Raw genomic sequence first — 14448 nt, 5'->3', positions numbered from 1 at the left:
GATCAGGGGCTCACAAGACCAACTCTTCCAGACAGTGCTTGTGTAAAAAGGTTATTTTAATAAGTAAAAATGGCTAAGCTTCCAAAAGTTCTTAAATAGGATTTCAGAGGGAGGAAAATGTCAAGAGGCTAGTGAGCAGGGAGACAGCCTGGTGCCAGGCAGAAGAGGGGAGCAGCAAGATCCCCACTCACTGGCCTCCTGCCAGCCATAAATAAAGCCCGACCCGCGGCAGGAGCAGGCCTCCTGTGTACACCTAGGAACACTATATACACACCTGGCGAGATGCTCTACTCCCAGAGAAGAGCAGGACAGGGCTGCCCACCAACCGCCCAGCTCCCACAGTTCCTGTACCTTCTGGAGGGGCCCTGCGGGCTGGGGAGGGTTGGGCCAGCCCGGGCGAGGGCCCACCCTCCCACACAACACACTTGCCCTCCCCACAAGGGCCCACACTGATGGCCTGGGCCCACCCTTCCAGCCTGTGCCACCTGCACCCAGAGCCACAGCCAAGAGACAGGGTTTCCTTCTGAACATGTTTCTCAGGGGAGATGGGGTCAAAGAGGCGCCTCCACTCTGGCCTCTGCTTCGTGGGCTCCAGATGCTGCAGCAGGGGCAGGTCAGCCATGCATGGAGACCCAGTCACTGGTCCCTGGTCCGGCAGGGTGGGCATGTCCATCACATGGGCAACGGCCTGGACTTCCCTATGGGAGGGGGTAGGTTTTGTCAGCACCAGGACAGTCAGCCTCTGTCCCAGAGCAGGAGGCACCCGGGCAGAAGCACACAGATAGCAGGCAGCGAGCCCCAGACCCAGCCAACTTCCCGGCACAGCCCTGCAACCCGAGGCGGCCAGGCAGGCGGGTGGGCGGGCAGCCCTGGGCTGCTGGCCCCCACACTCACCTGGAGACTCTGCAGCCCCAGCCGTCAGGCTGAAATCAAAGCAACAGGTGTCTCACTGGTAGTCTTGGCCTTGGGCTGGGACCCACCCCCCAGGACCCTGCTGCCCACAGCCCCTTTAGACTCAAACATTTGCCAGGCCCTTCTGTGAGTGGGCCAAGCTGGGGGCTGGAGCCCAGGATTCTAATCACCCATCCATGGCCTACTTGGGAAGGCATGTCTTTCATGAAAGCCTCAGAGAATTGCGTCCTGGGCCTCACATCAGTGGCCCAGCTAGGAGTCAGGAGGGCTGGCCGCCTCCTGACACTCCATCTCCAAGGGGCCTTCAGTTTCCCATCAGTAAAATGGACCCAGCACTGTCTGCCCTGACTACTTCCCAGGGCCAAGGAAGGTTGTGAAACTGAAACTGGTCTGGAGAAGTTCCATAAATTTAAAGCCCACTCTGATAAGGGCAGCCCATAGCTGTGATCAGCCAATGGGGGAGGCTTCCCACCCTGGCTCCCTCCCTGAAGACTCACCTGAGGGCTGCAGCTTCCTCCTGATGGAGCCTGGGCGGCTAGTGGTCCCAGAGCCAGGGGCCGAATGGGCTCGCGCTGAGGGCTGTGGCGTCTGGCAAGCTGGCTCCCACTGTGGGCAGAGAAGGGCAGGTGAGCGGGGTCTGCTGCCCTGGGTCTACCCCCGCCCACATGTTTCCCCTCCCCAGCCACCTGAAACTGTTTCATCTGCAAGATGGACATCATGATGTACAATAACCATGGAAAGAAGGTGGGAATTAATAAAGAAGCAAACTAGTTACCACTGAGCATCTGTGTGCCAGCCTGCACCTCCCTGCCCAACCTCCAACCAGCTGATGACCCCTAGGTACCTCTGAGGTCCACAAAAACACCTGGACTGAAGAGACTTAATGGGTTTGGGTTCAAGTTCTGGCTCCAACCCCTCTGGTGTCTTCCTCTCTTCCCCACTCCAGGCCGTCCTCCCCGCCACACCCTCCCTCCTGCCCATGACTGGAATCTTTGATCCAGCGCTGGCCGGACGCAGGCCTGTGGGGGTCCCAGTACCTCTAGGTGCTCCTGGCTGGACCACGACCCGAGCTCTGTCCTGCGGGACCCAGGGCCCAGCTCCACAGAGCGCACCCTCTCAGCAAACTTGAGGGAGTAGAGCGTCTCACTGGTGTTCTTCTCCACAGGGGACACCTACGGGGCACACAAGAGCTCACTCTCCACCTGGCTGGCCGGCTGTCCTCACAGAACTGGAAGGGGCATCAGAGGGAGCTCACAACCAGGGGGTTCTAGAAGGCTCCCTGGAGAAGAGGGAAGGGAGCTGGGATTGGGGGGCGGACGTAGTGGGCAACTTCACCAAGGTGCCTGAAGTGGAGAAAGCTGCAAGCAAAGCCAGGTCTGTTGGGAAGGCTATGGGATCGGGGTGGGGGGCACATGTCACTGACTCCAAAGCTGCTGAAGACAAGACGCTGTTCTCTGCACAGCCTGTGGGGTATCCGGGCTGCAGGGGAAGGAGGTGGGTGGGAACCCCTGTTCTTGGAACTGGCCAAGTCCATACACGCTGATGGCCACCCTGTCAGGCCAACCTGAGACCCTCACCTGCACCACCATGAGGGTCTTGCTGTCCCCGCTGAGCGAGTCCTGCAGCAGGTAGGTGAGCTTGGAGTTGCGGAAGGGCACGTGGCCCTGACGCGAGCGCAGGGCCGCGATGACGTCGCCCAGGGCCGACAGCGACTTGTTGATGTGCTGCGCCTCCCGCAGGCGGCTGCCCTCCGCCCCCGACTTGCCCACGCGCTCCGAGCCGGCCAGGTCCACCAGGTTCAGCTTCCCTGCGGGGAGGGCGCGGGCGGGTCAGGGCCGCCCCAGGAGGGGCAGAGGTGGGGTGCTCGGGCCGGGCGCTGGGGGCCCTGGCTCACCCGTGGTGCGGAGGCCGGTGCTGCAGTCCACGCCGCGCACCGTCACGATGAGCAGGGCGTGCGAGCGCGAGCTGTGCTCGTTCAGGTTGGTGAACTCCGTGGTGCGGTTGGTGTGGCCGAACTCGAACACCTGGAGGCGGGAAGGCCGACGCACCGGCTTTGGAGTGGGGTCTTCGGAATCCCCAGTCCTGGAGCACCCCTATGAGGGGGCGTCACCCGCTACCTCCTCCGGGGGAGGAAGCAGGTTCCCAGAGGCCTGCAAACCAGGCAAAGCCGGACCCCGAGCCACATCCCTCCCGGCGGAGCCGCCCCGCTGTGGGCGGAGCCGCCCCCGCTGTGGGCGGAGCCGCCCCGCGTTGGCCCGCCCCCGCTGTGGGCGGAGCCGCCCCGCGTTGGCCCGCCCAGCTCCTCACCTTGTTGATGTCCTCCACGCTCTGCACCTGGAATTCGGTCAGCCCCGGCACGTATAGCTGCCCGCTGCCGTCTGGGCACAGCCGGATTTCCAGTTTCTCCTGGGGCTCCTGTCCCAGCAGGTCCCTGAGGGCAGGAAGGACAGTCACGCCCTCCTCCCAGTCTGCATTCTGCTTACAGTTGCACCCGCCCCCAGCCTGGAACGTTCCCCCATCACACTTCAGGATGCCTTCCTGGACACGAAGGTGCTCAGACCCTCTCCCTTCGCAGCCCCAGCTCCTCTTGGGCACTCAGTTTGCTAAATGGCAGAGGCAGGAATGTTCCCCAAAAGTCCTGGGGTGGTGTTGACTCCAGCCATGCTGCACTGAACCCCTGGAGGCAGGGTTCCCCAAGACCCCACTCTCACTTTTCACCACCCAGTGCAGCCTGCAGGCAGGGTGAGCGCACTCTGAGAGGGAAAGGAGGGCCTTGGTCTGGGTGTCCCAGCTGGGCTCAGTGGGCCCTCCTCCCTCCCACCTGCTAGGGCAGGGGAGGCGCCTGGACACAGTGAATCCTCTGGGCCTAGTCACGACATTCAACTCCCACCTGAGGCCCCCATCTGAGGGCCCTTCACCTGAGGGCCACTCACCTGAGGACCTCATTGTAGATCTCCGCGGCACTGACGGTGATGGTGTACTCCCAGTCGGACGCTTTCTCCTGCACCTCAGAGAAGAGCAGCCGCAGGGCCCGCTGGTTGATGCCTGGGTTCTCAGGGGTCCCCTGGGGGTAAAATCAAGGCCCCAGTGAGCCAGGCCTCTCCCCTCTCCCCACAAAGGCTGACCTGTGCAGATGCTCCCCACCTGCTCTGGCTACCCCTCCCAGGCCAGCCTCCCCAACTTAAGCTCCCACATGCCGGCCTGCCCCCGAAACACCCTCCACCAGCTACAAGCCGCTCCACCTCCTTGGGCCTCAGTTTTCTCACCTTTAAAACAGCCCTGCCAGGATTGGGCCTGAGACTTAAAGCAGAGCACCAGGTGGAACTTGGCCCGGGGCATGCACACAGGGGCTGCTGATGGATACCTGACCGTGCTGGGCCCCCTGGGAGGAGCCACTGGGAATGTGTGACTTCCCTGCTGCTGCCCAGAGGTCCCACTCTGCGGGCTCAATGTTAGGTGGGCCGTGGTGAGCCAGGTTCTGCGGGAGAGCTGGCGAGTGAACTGGGGCCGGATGGGCTGGCTAGCCTTTCTAGAAACAAATCTGGAGTCCTCACCTGGGCCTCCCTTTGGATGGCACCTTCCACCTCCACTTCCACTTCTGCCACTGGGGCCTCAGTATCCTCCCACACCCTCCAGCCCCATGGCCTCTGCCCCACTGTCCCCTCTGCCCCACACTCCTCTCTGTGACTGGCTCCGATGTCTGCACCAATGTCACCTCCTCAGGGAAGCTTCCTTTCCCTCCAAACGCCGGATCCCTCCCTCACTGTTGATTCCTCGTTCCTGGCTGAATTTTCCTCCCTAGCACCTGACCAAAGGACACATGATGACTTGCCGCAAGCACTGCCATCTCCCCACGGGTGGGCCAGCTCCGCGGGGCAGGCACTCTGGTCATGGCTGAGCCCTAGGCAGGGTTCCAGACGCACATGGAGCCTCAACTGGTTGAGTTGGAGGATGGGTGCCCCTGGTGTCACCTCAACTCTGGGCACCCCAGACAGAGCTGGGAGCCTGGGTGGTGTTGCACACACTCCCCCCAACCACCCCCTTCCCCTTCCCATCTTCCTTTGGCCTGCCTCTCACTAAACAGTCTAATCAATCCCTTCTTGAGGGAAAAGAAGGTCCAGGTTGGGGAAGAAAGGCCCACCACGGGAGCCTTTCCAAAGGGTATCTAACAGCCTGGGCCAGCAGGGCCCTCTCACGACCCTTGTTGGGACACCAAGTCACCTGCCCTCCTCACCTACCTGGAAAATCCTGCAGCAACCCTCAAGAGCCAGGGAAATGCTAACAAACCAAAGATATGCCCTGGGACCAGCTTTCCATTTTTGTCTACAGTCAAGATTCTTCCTCCTCTCAACAACCCTATTCCAGGCCACTGCCCATGGAGGTGTGGGACGTGGGGTGGGGGGAGGGTGGCACAGGCAAGGAGATGAGGCCTGAGAGCTGCAAGTAAGAGCTGGGTACCCCATGACAGCCTCCACTGGCCAGTCTCTCCCGCTACCCAAGGATCTCCTTGAGGGCCTAGATACCCCCTCATTCATCCCAAACCCCCAGGGCCCAGCATGAGCAGCCATACAACAGAAGCCCAATACATGTGTGTGGTTGAAATGAGGGCAATCCTGAGATACGTCACAGCAATCTGCCCTGGACTCTTAGCCCAGGCTGAGACCCCTTTGGGGCCAGAGGCTGTTGTCAGCACACCTTCCCCTCCCCGTACCTACTGGGACCACACAGGTGTGCTTGGGCAGGGCACCCCCTCTTCAGGCCTGGTGCCTTAGGGTTAATGCAAATAATTATGGGCTCGGCTCTAAGACTGTGAAGACCGAGTGAGGCAAAACATGCTTCACATAGAACCTTGAGACCAATGAGAGGCACCCCCATCAATGGCAGCAAGGGGGCAGTCTTCACTCTGAACCCCTGCTCCATCCAGTGTGTACCCACCTCCATTGTGTATGTCTTGCCAGCACCCGTCTGGCCATAGGCGAAGATGCAGACATTGAAGCCATCAATGCAGGAGGTGATGAGGGCCTGCACCTCCTGGAACACCTGCAGAGAAGACACAGGCTGGAGGATGTGGAGCTGCCAAGGCTGCTGGCAGCCCCCCACCCCAGCCACCTCCTCCTGACCTCTCCCCTCCTTCAGCAACAATATGGCACATGTTATCCTGGGCAACCAGCTCACTGCGGAGGAATTTGTGACTAATGAGTCATTTACACGAGGCGTCAGTGGGCAACCTCATTGCCAAAAGACTGAAAGGAAGTCAGGGTAGTAATTACTGCCCACTGGCACCTGAGGAAGGGGCAGCCTGGGCCAGGAGCTGCCCAGCCTTTTCCCTCTCTCAAGGCAGAGACAGCATGTGCCTGGCACCTCCACTGGCTTGCCTGCCAGCCATTGACAAAGGACAGGGGCAAAGACAAAAGCCTAGCCTGGGCACAAGCAAAACAGGCCTCTCAGGTTAGCCCTGGCAGAAATGAGGGAAGAGCAGATGCTGAAAACACCTGGCTCACACAGGCTGCAGGCTCCTCCCTGAGGTCTGCGCGAGCAGCATGGGAGTCCCTAGAAAGGCCCGTGGAGCCCATAAAGATCGTGCTCCTGGATGGAGAGGCCTGCCTCCACACAAGCCGGGGTCCAGCGGGTGGGCGGGGCCATGTGAGTGGGAGGGGCCATGTGAGTGGGAGGGTGTGGTTGATTATGGGAGGGGACGGTGTGGGTGGGAGGGGCTATGAGGATGGGTGTGGCTATAAGGATAGGAGGGAATCACGGAGTAGGGTGGGCCTAAGAGTGGGTGTGGCTGAGATGGGCGGAGCCACGGGGGGTTTTGCCCTAGCTTATGCATGGATCTGCCCTTCCGAAGTCCTTTTTTGCCTTCCCACCCTCCTCTCCTCCAGAGGTAAAGAGAGGGACCATGTAGCGCTGGGCTTCTCCATCCTGTCTCCCCTCCCTTAGGTTTATTTCTGTCCAGCCCTCACCCATCTCTCCCCCTTCATGTGAGGTGAGTGTGTCTCTCTGTCCCTCTCCCGGCAGGGGCCACACTCACGTCCTGCTGTGAGGCCTGTGAGGAGAAGACCTTGTCCAGCTCGAAGGAGACAGGTTTTCCTTTGTGCTGCAAGTGGATGATGGAGTCGTCGTCTGGATCAAAGGTCACAGCATTGGTCGCCTCCGGTCCTTCCCCATCCTCTTTGGTGACTGGCCGGACACGGGCAATCACCCGGATGTTCCCTAGATTGGATGGGGCAGGAGAGACGGGTACAGGCCAGGTCAAGACCAGACTACTCCACACTGGTGTCCGGAGCAGGCCAGTAGCTCAAGGGGTCCCTACCTTCTTAGTAAGGCCCCCAAAGGCAAGGTGGCCCACAAAGCTGTTCTTAGTCATTCACACTATACTATAAATTCCTGTATCAATACCTTTTTTGCTAAGCAAACCAACTGAGGGTGGCAGCCTCACCTTGGGGACATAGAGGAAAGGTCAGATTTCAGAGTTCAGACTTTGCACCTTGCACCCAGTTTGGGTGGGATACCAAAATGGACAACTCGTGACACATCTGGACTTCAGTTTCCTCCCACACACAATGAGGGGCTTGGGTCCCACTAAGCCAAGGAGCTTGTTCTCTCATTCTAGAAGGGTACTATGAACAGGACAGAGTCTGGGAATCAGATGGGCTGACGGGACCAGGCAGAAGATAGGCATGGGCAACAGGGCAGCCCCAGGGTTGACTGGGGCATAGATTCGATCATGCCACCCCCCTTGCTTCAAGCCCTTAGAGGGGATCCCAGAGGCTTGAATGAAGAGAATGAAGAGAAAACTCGCCATCACATGTAGCATGGCCCCACCTCCCTTCACCTGTCCACTCCAGCTCATAGTCCAGGTCTCAGCCCTGGTTCCACCTCCTTCAAGAAGCCCCCTGACACCTTCAACTGTCAGATATTTAGGAGCTCTGAGAACCCCTCCCCAGCCCAGGTAAAGGGGCACTGATGGAGTTCTCAGGGTGATTAATGATCACTGTCTGCTCCCCCCTACTGCCACTGAAGGAAGCACCATGAGGGCAAGGACGGGTTCTGTGGGGTCCACAGACATCCTCAGCACCTCAGAGCAGGTGCTCTCTGGACTACTGGGCAGTGAACAAGTGGTCTCTCAAGCTTGACCAAGCCCTACATCAGAATAAGTGATATTCTAGCCACCCACCACCCAGTACTTCAATGCCCCGCTCCTCCAACACCTGATAGGCTGCCATGGGCACTAGGAAAGGCTTCAGAGTTGGACAGATCCAAGGTGGACCGTTCATTTACACACCATGCAGTTTTGAGCAAATTTCCTGTGACATTTCTGTGCCTCCATACCCTTATTTACAAAGAGGGGATCACAACAGTGCCTCAAAATGACAGGGTACAGCTCCAAGGACTGGAACTGGGGCCAAAGGGAAGGGCAGGAGCACCCCCGAGGCAGGTCAGGGCCTCGTCTGCTGGGCACCCCCCAACCCACCCAGCAGTCACCTTTCAGCCTCACGAGCTCGTTGTGGCACTTTTTACGCAGCTGCAGCTCCCGCCGGTACTTGCGCAGCAGCTCCTGGTTGTTGCTGTTGACCTCTTCGATGGCCTGGCCGATCTGGTGGGAGAAGGGCAGCGCTGTCAGTGAGCCAGTTCCACCCACCTCACATGCCTGGCTACTGCTCCCCCCACTGACAGCCTGCTCATCGCTGCCTGCCCTGGACTGGGCACCTGAGCTGAGCTGTCACACGTCAGATTTTCCCAATAACCCTCTGGGTAGGTATTGTGACCAGACCCATTTTACAGAGCAAGAAACTGAGCCCCAGAGAGGCCAAGCCAATCTCAACGTTGCCCTGCTGATGAGCAAAGAGCTGGGACTCAGCCCATGACTACAGGATTCAGCTGGACCCAAATCTCAGCTCTATTCTGAGGAGCTGGGAGACCAGAAGCAACTGGCTTGATGTCTTTGAGCCTCAATTTCCTCATCTGTAAAATGGGAATTCATAGGAGCTGGTGATAAAGATTTCAAATTCCATTCATAGGGAAAAGAAACAAGATGCAGGCCACACTCACACCTGTTCTCCTTTGTTGGGAGAAAGGGAAGTAGGTGTACATGCACATACATGTCAATAGTTTTCAACATGCTCAGGACACCCTTTAGGGGACATGCTGGGAGAGGTTTCTTTTGGGGAGCAGGCTGGGTGGCAGAGAGAGGCCTTTCTTTTTCATCTGATGCCCATCTGTGAAGTGTGTACTTTCAACATGTCCACGTATTATTGACATGATTTTTTTTATTAAAGGAGAAGAACTATTTTCGATTTCCCAAATATATGTCTATCCTGCAGAGCTGTCACACAGACTCAAGGAGCCGACGGCTATAAAAGGCTTGGCATGTAGGAGGCACTTTACAGACGTTGGTTATTCTCATACTGCCCAAGTACAGCTTGAAAAAATTAAATTAAACCCAACAGATGTAAAGATATGTGCAGCATGTTTGAGATATAAAGATATGCGTAGCCCATATGGGATATAAAGATATATGTGACGTGTTTGCTTTACAGACTCATAACAAGACAAATATCCAAATACCTACCCCTGATCAGACTGTTTTTCCAACGGTCTGAGGACAGCCATGTGTGTGGTAGGGAAGAGAGCTGACGTCTGGGGGTTTGTCTGAGTTTGGGAAGGGCGTGGTGGGGGATGCTGTGTCCACCCAGGGGCTCCAGAGCCTCTCCCAGCCCCTCCACCCAGGGCCTGCACTCACCTCGGCCTTGACGCTCTTGAGGGCCTCCTGCAGCAGCAGCGGGAAGCCGCGCACCTGACGCTTGAGCCCATTGTAGTCGTTGGTCAGGGTCCGCAGTGCTGGCTGCAGCGTCAGCAGGTTGGTCCGGACGCCTGTGGGGACACAAAGGGGTGAGAGGCAGACGGGGTGAAGGGCCATGGTGTGGGGAACAGGCTAGGGCTCAGCCGGCCGGCTCACCTGCCAGGTTCTCGTGTACCGCCTTCATTTCCACCTGGGCTCTGGCGAAGGCCTCCTCGATGGCCCGGTTCTTGTCCTCCTCCAGGGACTGCATCTCTTCCAGCATCTGCCCGTGGGCCCTCTCCAGCTCCGACTCGTACATGGCGATCTGAAGCCAGGGTCAGGAGCTCAGTGCAACGCCCCATGGTAAGGCAAGATGCCCCACTCCTCACACACACACATGCACAAGGGAGGGATAGGATGGCCATCTCTCTCCCCGAGAGGGCTGCCAGCTCCGTGCAGCTACTTCCCAGCATCAGCCCAGCACCATCCAGGGTCCCATAGGCCCTGGGAAGCAGGGGAGAGGATCTCTTGTCAGTTATGATACAGACCAGGGTACCCTTCCAAGAGCGTGTGTGACGGGCCCTGAGTCAATCTTGCGATGAGGTCAAGCCCCATTGGGAGCTGGGTTCTGCGATCAGACCATGTTACAGATGAGCAGAAACTTGCCCTTGGTCATGACGGCCAGCAGGGAGAGGGGGACCGGAACACGGGTCTGTGGGACCCCCAGTGCTCCGCCTCTGCCCTGTGCCACAGGGCGACCCCGGCATGCACACGCCGCCCCGACAGCCACGTGCTGACCCGCGCACCTGCGCCCGGAGCTGTGCCGTCAGCTGGTGCGAACTCTGCAGCTGCTGCTCCATCTCTTTCAGCACCTGCCTCTGCATGGCCACCTGCTCCTGCAGGTGCTGGTTCCGGGCCTGCGACTCGCTGAGGGCCTGCTTGGTCTTGGACGACTCCACCTCCACGGTCTTGATGACATACTGCAAGGGCGGGGCGGAGGGGTGGGCAACACAGAGGCGTGTGGGTGCCTTGCCCTCACCCTGGGACCCTGAGGGGACCCCTCAGGAGCATCCCACTCACAGCCCGCAGAAAAAAACGAGAGGCGCCCTGAGGTCTTGGCTTTCCAGAATGCTGCAGGGGCCTCCTGGGCTCGTGAAAATGAGCCCCAGAGGAGCCTGGCTATGGCCCAAGACTGGACACAGAACAGACAAGGAGGGCAAAGATGAGGGCAGAATGTAGTGAAGCATCGCAACCATGCCTGGCTCACAGCAGGCACCCCAAACCTCGGTTGCTGGATGCCTACATGGCCTGACCCTGGACAGCAGGAGGGGAAAGGGACCAGGCTGAGTGCATACCTGGAAGGATTCCTTCAACTCCTTGCACCTACTTATTCACCAAGACAAGCCTTTTCTACATCCGGCCTGTCCTGGGCTCCAGGGACTAGGGCCGAGGCACAGTCCAGGTGCATACAGCAGGCAGCCACCTGGCCCCGGCTCACCTTGATGGGCGGTGACTGGGCGCGCAGACTGGCGATAGTCTCGTGGCTGTCTCGCAGGCGCCGGCTGAGCCTCTCCTCCTCCTGCGCCTTCTCGGCCAGGCAGTCCTTGAGCCGCAGCTCCACCTCGGCCAGCCGGTCGGTCTTCTGCTGCACCTCCAGGTTCAGCTCTGACAGCAGGCCTTTGTTCTCCGCCACCTCCAGCTGCAGCTGGGACAGCCTGTCACGGAGCTGGGCGCTCTCCTGCAGATGGACAGCCACAGAGGCACGGGAGGTGGGGACGGGTCAGGTGTGAGACCAGCAGGCAAGAGTCAGCGTGAGGAGCTGGGGTGACTGCCGGGAATCGAGCCCCTGGCTCCCCCGACCATGGGACCACACTGGTCCTGGGCCCACCTGGCTGTGCTCGCAGCCCGTACAGGGGGCTGCCGGCTTGGCCCTCAGCTCCTGCAGCTCCGCCTCGCAGCGCCGCATCTCCTGCCTCAGTCGCTCATTCTCCACCATCAGCAGGTCCCGGTGCTTCTCCAAGTCAGTGCCTCCCTGCAGAGTCGAGAGGGGGCATGTGGTCAGGGCAGGTGGGGAGAAGGACGGGGCGGTGGGGAGGCAGAGACAGTACAGGGTGGGGTGGGCAGAGGGCCAAGATGGGGAGGAAGAGAGAAGGAGAAAAGAGAAAGAAAGGCCGGTGATGGATGGAGAGAAGAGAGAAGGGGCTCCAGAGAAGATAAAGACAAAGATGAGGTCAGAGGAGAGGAGAGATTGAGGAGGGTGGTGAGATAGGAATGGCTCCCGGCTGCACCCCAGCCCTCTCATTCTATTTTCCTGACTGTGAAAGTAACAAGGAAAGTCGTATTTATATACACAGAGATCACACTCCTGCTTTACATCAGCAAACAAGAATTAACCTCCCTCCCATTATGGGTCACGCAACCTCATGGTGATAAGTACCCTGGAAGCTTCTCCCCACCCCTCAGCCCCGTTAGGATGGCGTTAGGATCTCACCAGCTCAGATCGAAGGTGGCTCACTTCCTGGGCTTGGCTTATGAGTTTCTCCTTCAGATGTTCCACCTGCCAGTAGAAAGCCGGGGTGGTAAGCCTGGTTCCTCACTCCCAGGCCTCTCGCCCAACCCCATGGCCCCAGCCCTCCCTGTGTTCATACATCAGACCACACCTAAAATCCAGGTGCGATGCACCTGACCTGATCCTGACAGCTCTCAGCACCTTCTCCCATCACAGGACCGGCCAGCCTGGGCTCTCAGGAGAGTCCAGGAAGCGAAAATGGAGAGGGGACCCCTGGGCCCACTCCAGGGACAGCTCGATGGGGGACTCAAGGGGCTCACCCTCAGGACACCTGCCTTGCCTAGACCCCTTCCCAGGCCTGTACCTACTTTTGTAATTGTAACTCTCTATCCTTTTTTCTTAATAGGCCTTCAAATTGTATAAACTCCAGGCACTACAAAACGTGGATTGGTCCTTGACTTGCCCCTAGAATTTTCCACCCTGAGTGGTTCCTGGGGAGTCTGTCTGTGGAGACACCAGCCGGCCAGTGACCAGCACATCTATAGGATCTGAGATCATCCTGGCTTCCAGTCTGCCTTGCCAGAGATCCATGGGGTGTGCACTCCAATCAGGAGGCGAGGATGACCTGACTCAGCCAGAGCCCAAGGAGGAGAAACCAGCCCCCAGAGAGCAGAATCCCGGGGGGCCGCCTGCTCTCCACGTAGGCCTAGACCCTGGCAGCCCCCCCTCAGGAACTCTCCCCTCGGAAATAACCCAAAATGCAGATGAAGACTTTGGCACCAGCATTCATCAGGGCATGTTTAGGGATTTCCCTGCAGAACATTCTGTGATGACCACAGGGAACCTTGGGAAAGGTACCACGAGAGAGTAAGGCTCCCTCCACGGAGATAAGGAGGTGCAGTTTACACAAGCAGGCCACAAAGCCTTGGGCTGGCTATTACTAGACACCAGGAGACAAAGCCTACTGCCTACAGAGTCCACCAGCCAGGTAAGGCAGGTGGAAGGCAGTGCAGGACTAGATGCCCAAGATCCACCTGAAGAAAGGGGGGGGGGCAGGGGGGATACAGGCCCAGCGTTGCCAAACTTCTGACCTTTCGAGCGAGCCAGACATTGAGATTTTCAGGTTGTGCATATTAAATCTCCCCACTACATATAGCTGAAATGTCATCAACAATCAGTTGAGCATGAGCTCAGAACCAACCATCTCCTGGGGCTGGAGAAAGCGGCTGAACCACAAGTGAGCCTCTGCTTCTCTGAGCAGGTTGGGGGAGGAACTGGGTCACAGGCGTGACCCCACCTCTGAGGAAAAGACCAGTGATACCAGCGAGCTGCGCACTCATAGTTGAGGAGGTGGAGTACAAGACACAAGACCAAGAGAGGGGCTGGGAGGACCAACCTGGCTGCCCAAAGCCTGCTGGTGGACAAGCAGGTGACTTAAGGGCGGGCACCCGAGAAGGTCACCTCTGTCACCTGCTCCACCAGCACATTCCTTCCTAGCAATGCACTGTACATGGACCAAGGCAGGCAGCAAAGCCTATGCTACTTCTCTGCCCACTCCAACACCCCCTTCTGTTAAGAGCCGGACACAGAGTGCTCAGTCCCTTTGCCCTAGAGGGGAGTTTGAATAAAGCAGCCTTTCATTCCTTAGTCATGAAACGGGCAATAACCTGAGTGCCCAGCATTAGGGGAATGGTTAGGTAGGTCACGGTAAATGCACTAATACACTACTGTGTAACTGTTACTTATATGCTTATCGTGAATTTTAAATGATGTAGGGAATCGCTCCTCAATGTATTAAGTAAAAGAAAAATCCAAAATCAAAATTGTATTTGCAATACAAAAACGTAGAGGGCGCTGGATAGCAGGATTATGTTTGACAAATGTTTAACACTTTGCAGTAATTTTTAAGTCTCAAAGAATATATATTTCTCTTGCACTCCTTCCACCCTGAAACAGGTGGAGTCCACCTCGTTTTGAAAGGTTGGGGGCCCCCACCTCCCTACCCTTCCTCAGAAACCACCCAGTAAGATCCACTTGCACGGAGTCAGTGCCCCGACAGACTGCTTCCTCAGCACCAGGCTGGGGGTACTCAGACCTTGTGTGGCCCCAGCACCAGTGGCACTCAGATCCAATGCAGTGAAAATGGGGTTTCCAGTGTTTATCTGGGGGGGGAGGTAGTCAGGATGCTTACCTGCCACCTGCCTGCAGCCCAGTTCCTACTCTCTTCTTACATCACAATCGGAAC

At 58.1% G+C, this 14448-nt stretch overlaps 1 protein-coding gene across 5 annotated transcripts in view; it reads right to left on the bottom strand.

Moving 5' to 3' along the window:
• Nucleotides 1-38: 38 nt before the first annotated feature.
• Nucleotides 39-14448, bottom strand: part of KIFC3 (kinesin family member C3) — a 34938-nt gene continuing 20528 nt past the window's right edge. For 3 of the 5 annotated variants that reach the window (XM_070451242.1, XM_020903832.2, XM_070451243.1), the window contains 16 exons: nt 12186-12251; nt 11583-11726; nt 11193-11432; nt 10501-10674; nt 9872-10019; nt 9656-9786; nt 8398-8509; nt 6944-7125; nt 5848-5952; nt 3846-3976; nt 3220-3343; nt 2807-2936; nt 2490-2719; nt 1950-2084; nt 1410-1518; nt 39-698 (listed from right to left, as the gene is read on the bottom strand). In XM_070451242.1, the coding sequence (XP_070307343.1) occupies nt 673-698; nt 1410-1518; nt 1950-2084; nt 2490-2719; nt 2807-2936; nt 3220-3343; nt 3846-3976; nt 5848-5952; nt 6944-7125; nt 8398-8509; nt 9656-9786; nt 9872-10019; nt 10501-10674; nt 11193-11432; nt 11583-11726; nt 12186-12251 (2187 nt within the window). In that variant the 3' untranslated portion in view covers nt 39-672. Of the gene's footprint in view, nt 699-894; nt 924-1409; nt 1519-1949; nt 2085-2489; nt 2720-2806; nt 2937-3219; nt 3344-3845; nt 3977-5847; nt 5953-6943; nt 7126-8397; nt 8510-9655; nt 9787-9871; nt 10020-10500; nt 10675-11192; nt 11433-11582; nt 11727-12185; nt 12252-14394; nt 14419-14448 lie in introns of those variants that run through there. The other 2 variants (XM_070451241.1, XM_020903839.2) reach the window with 2 other exon arrangements.

The sequence above is a fragment of the Odocoileus virginianus genome, chromosome 20 (assembly GCF_023699985.2).
Source record: "Odocoileus virginianus isolate 20LAN1187 ecotype Illinois chromosome 20, Ovbor_1.2, whole genome shotgun sequence".
Taxonomy (NCBI): domain Eukaryota; kingdom Metazoa; phylum Chordata; class Mammalia; order Artiodactyla; family Cervidae; genus Odocoileus; species Odocoileus virginianus.
This window is presented reverse-complemented; position numbering and strand designations above follow the sequence as displayed.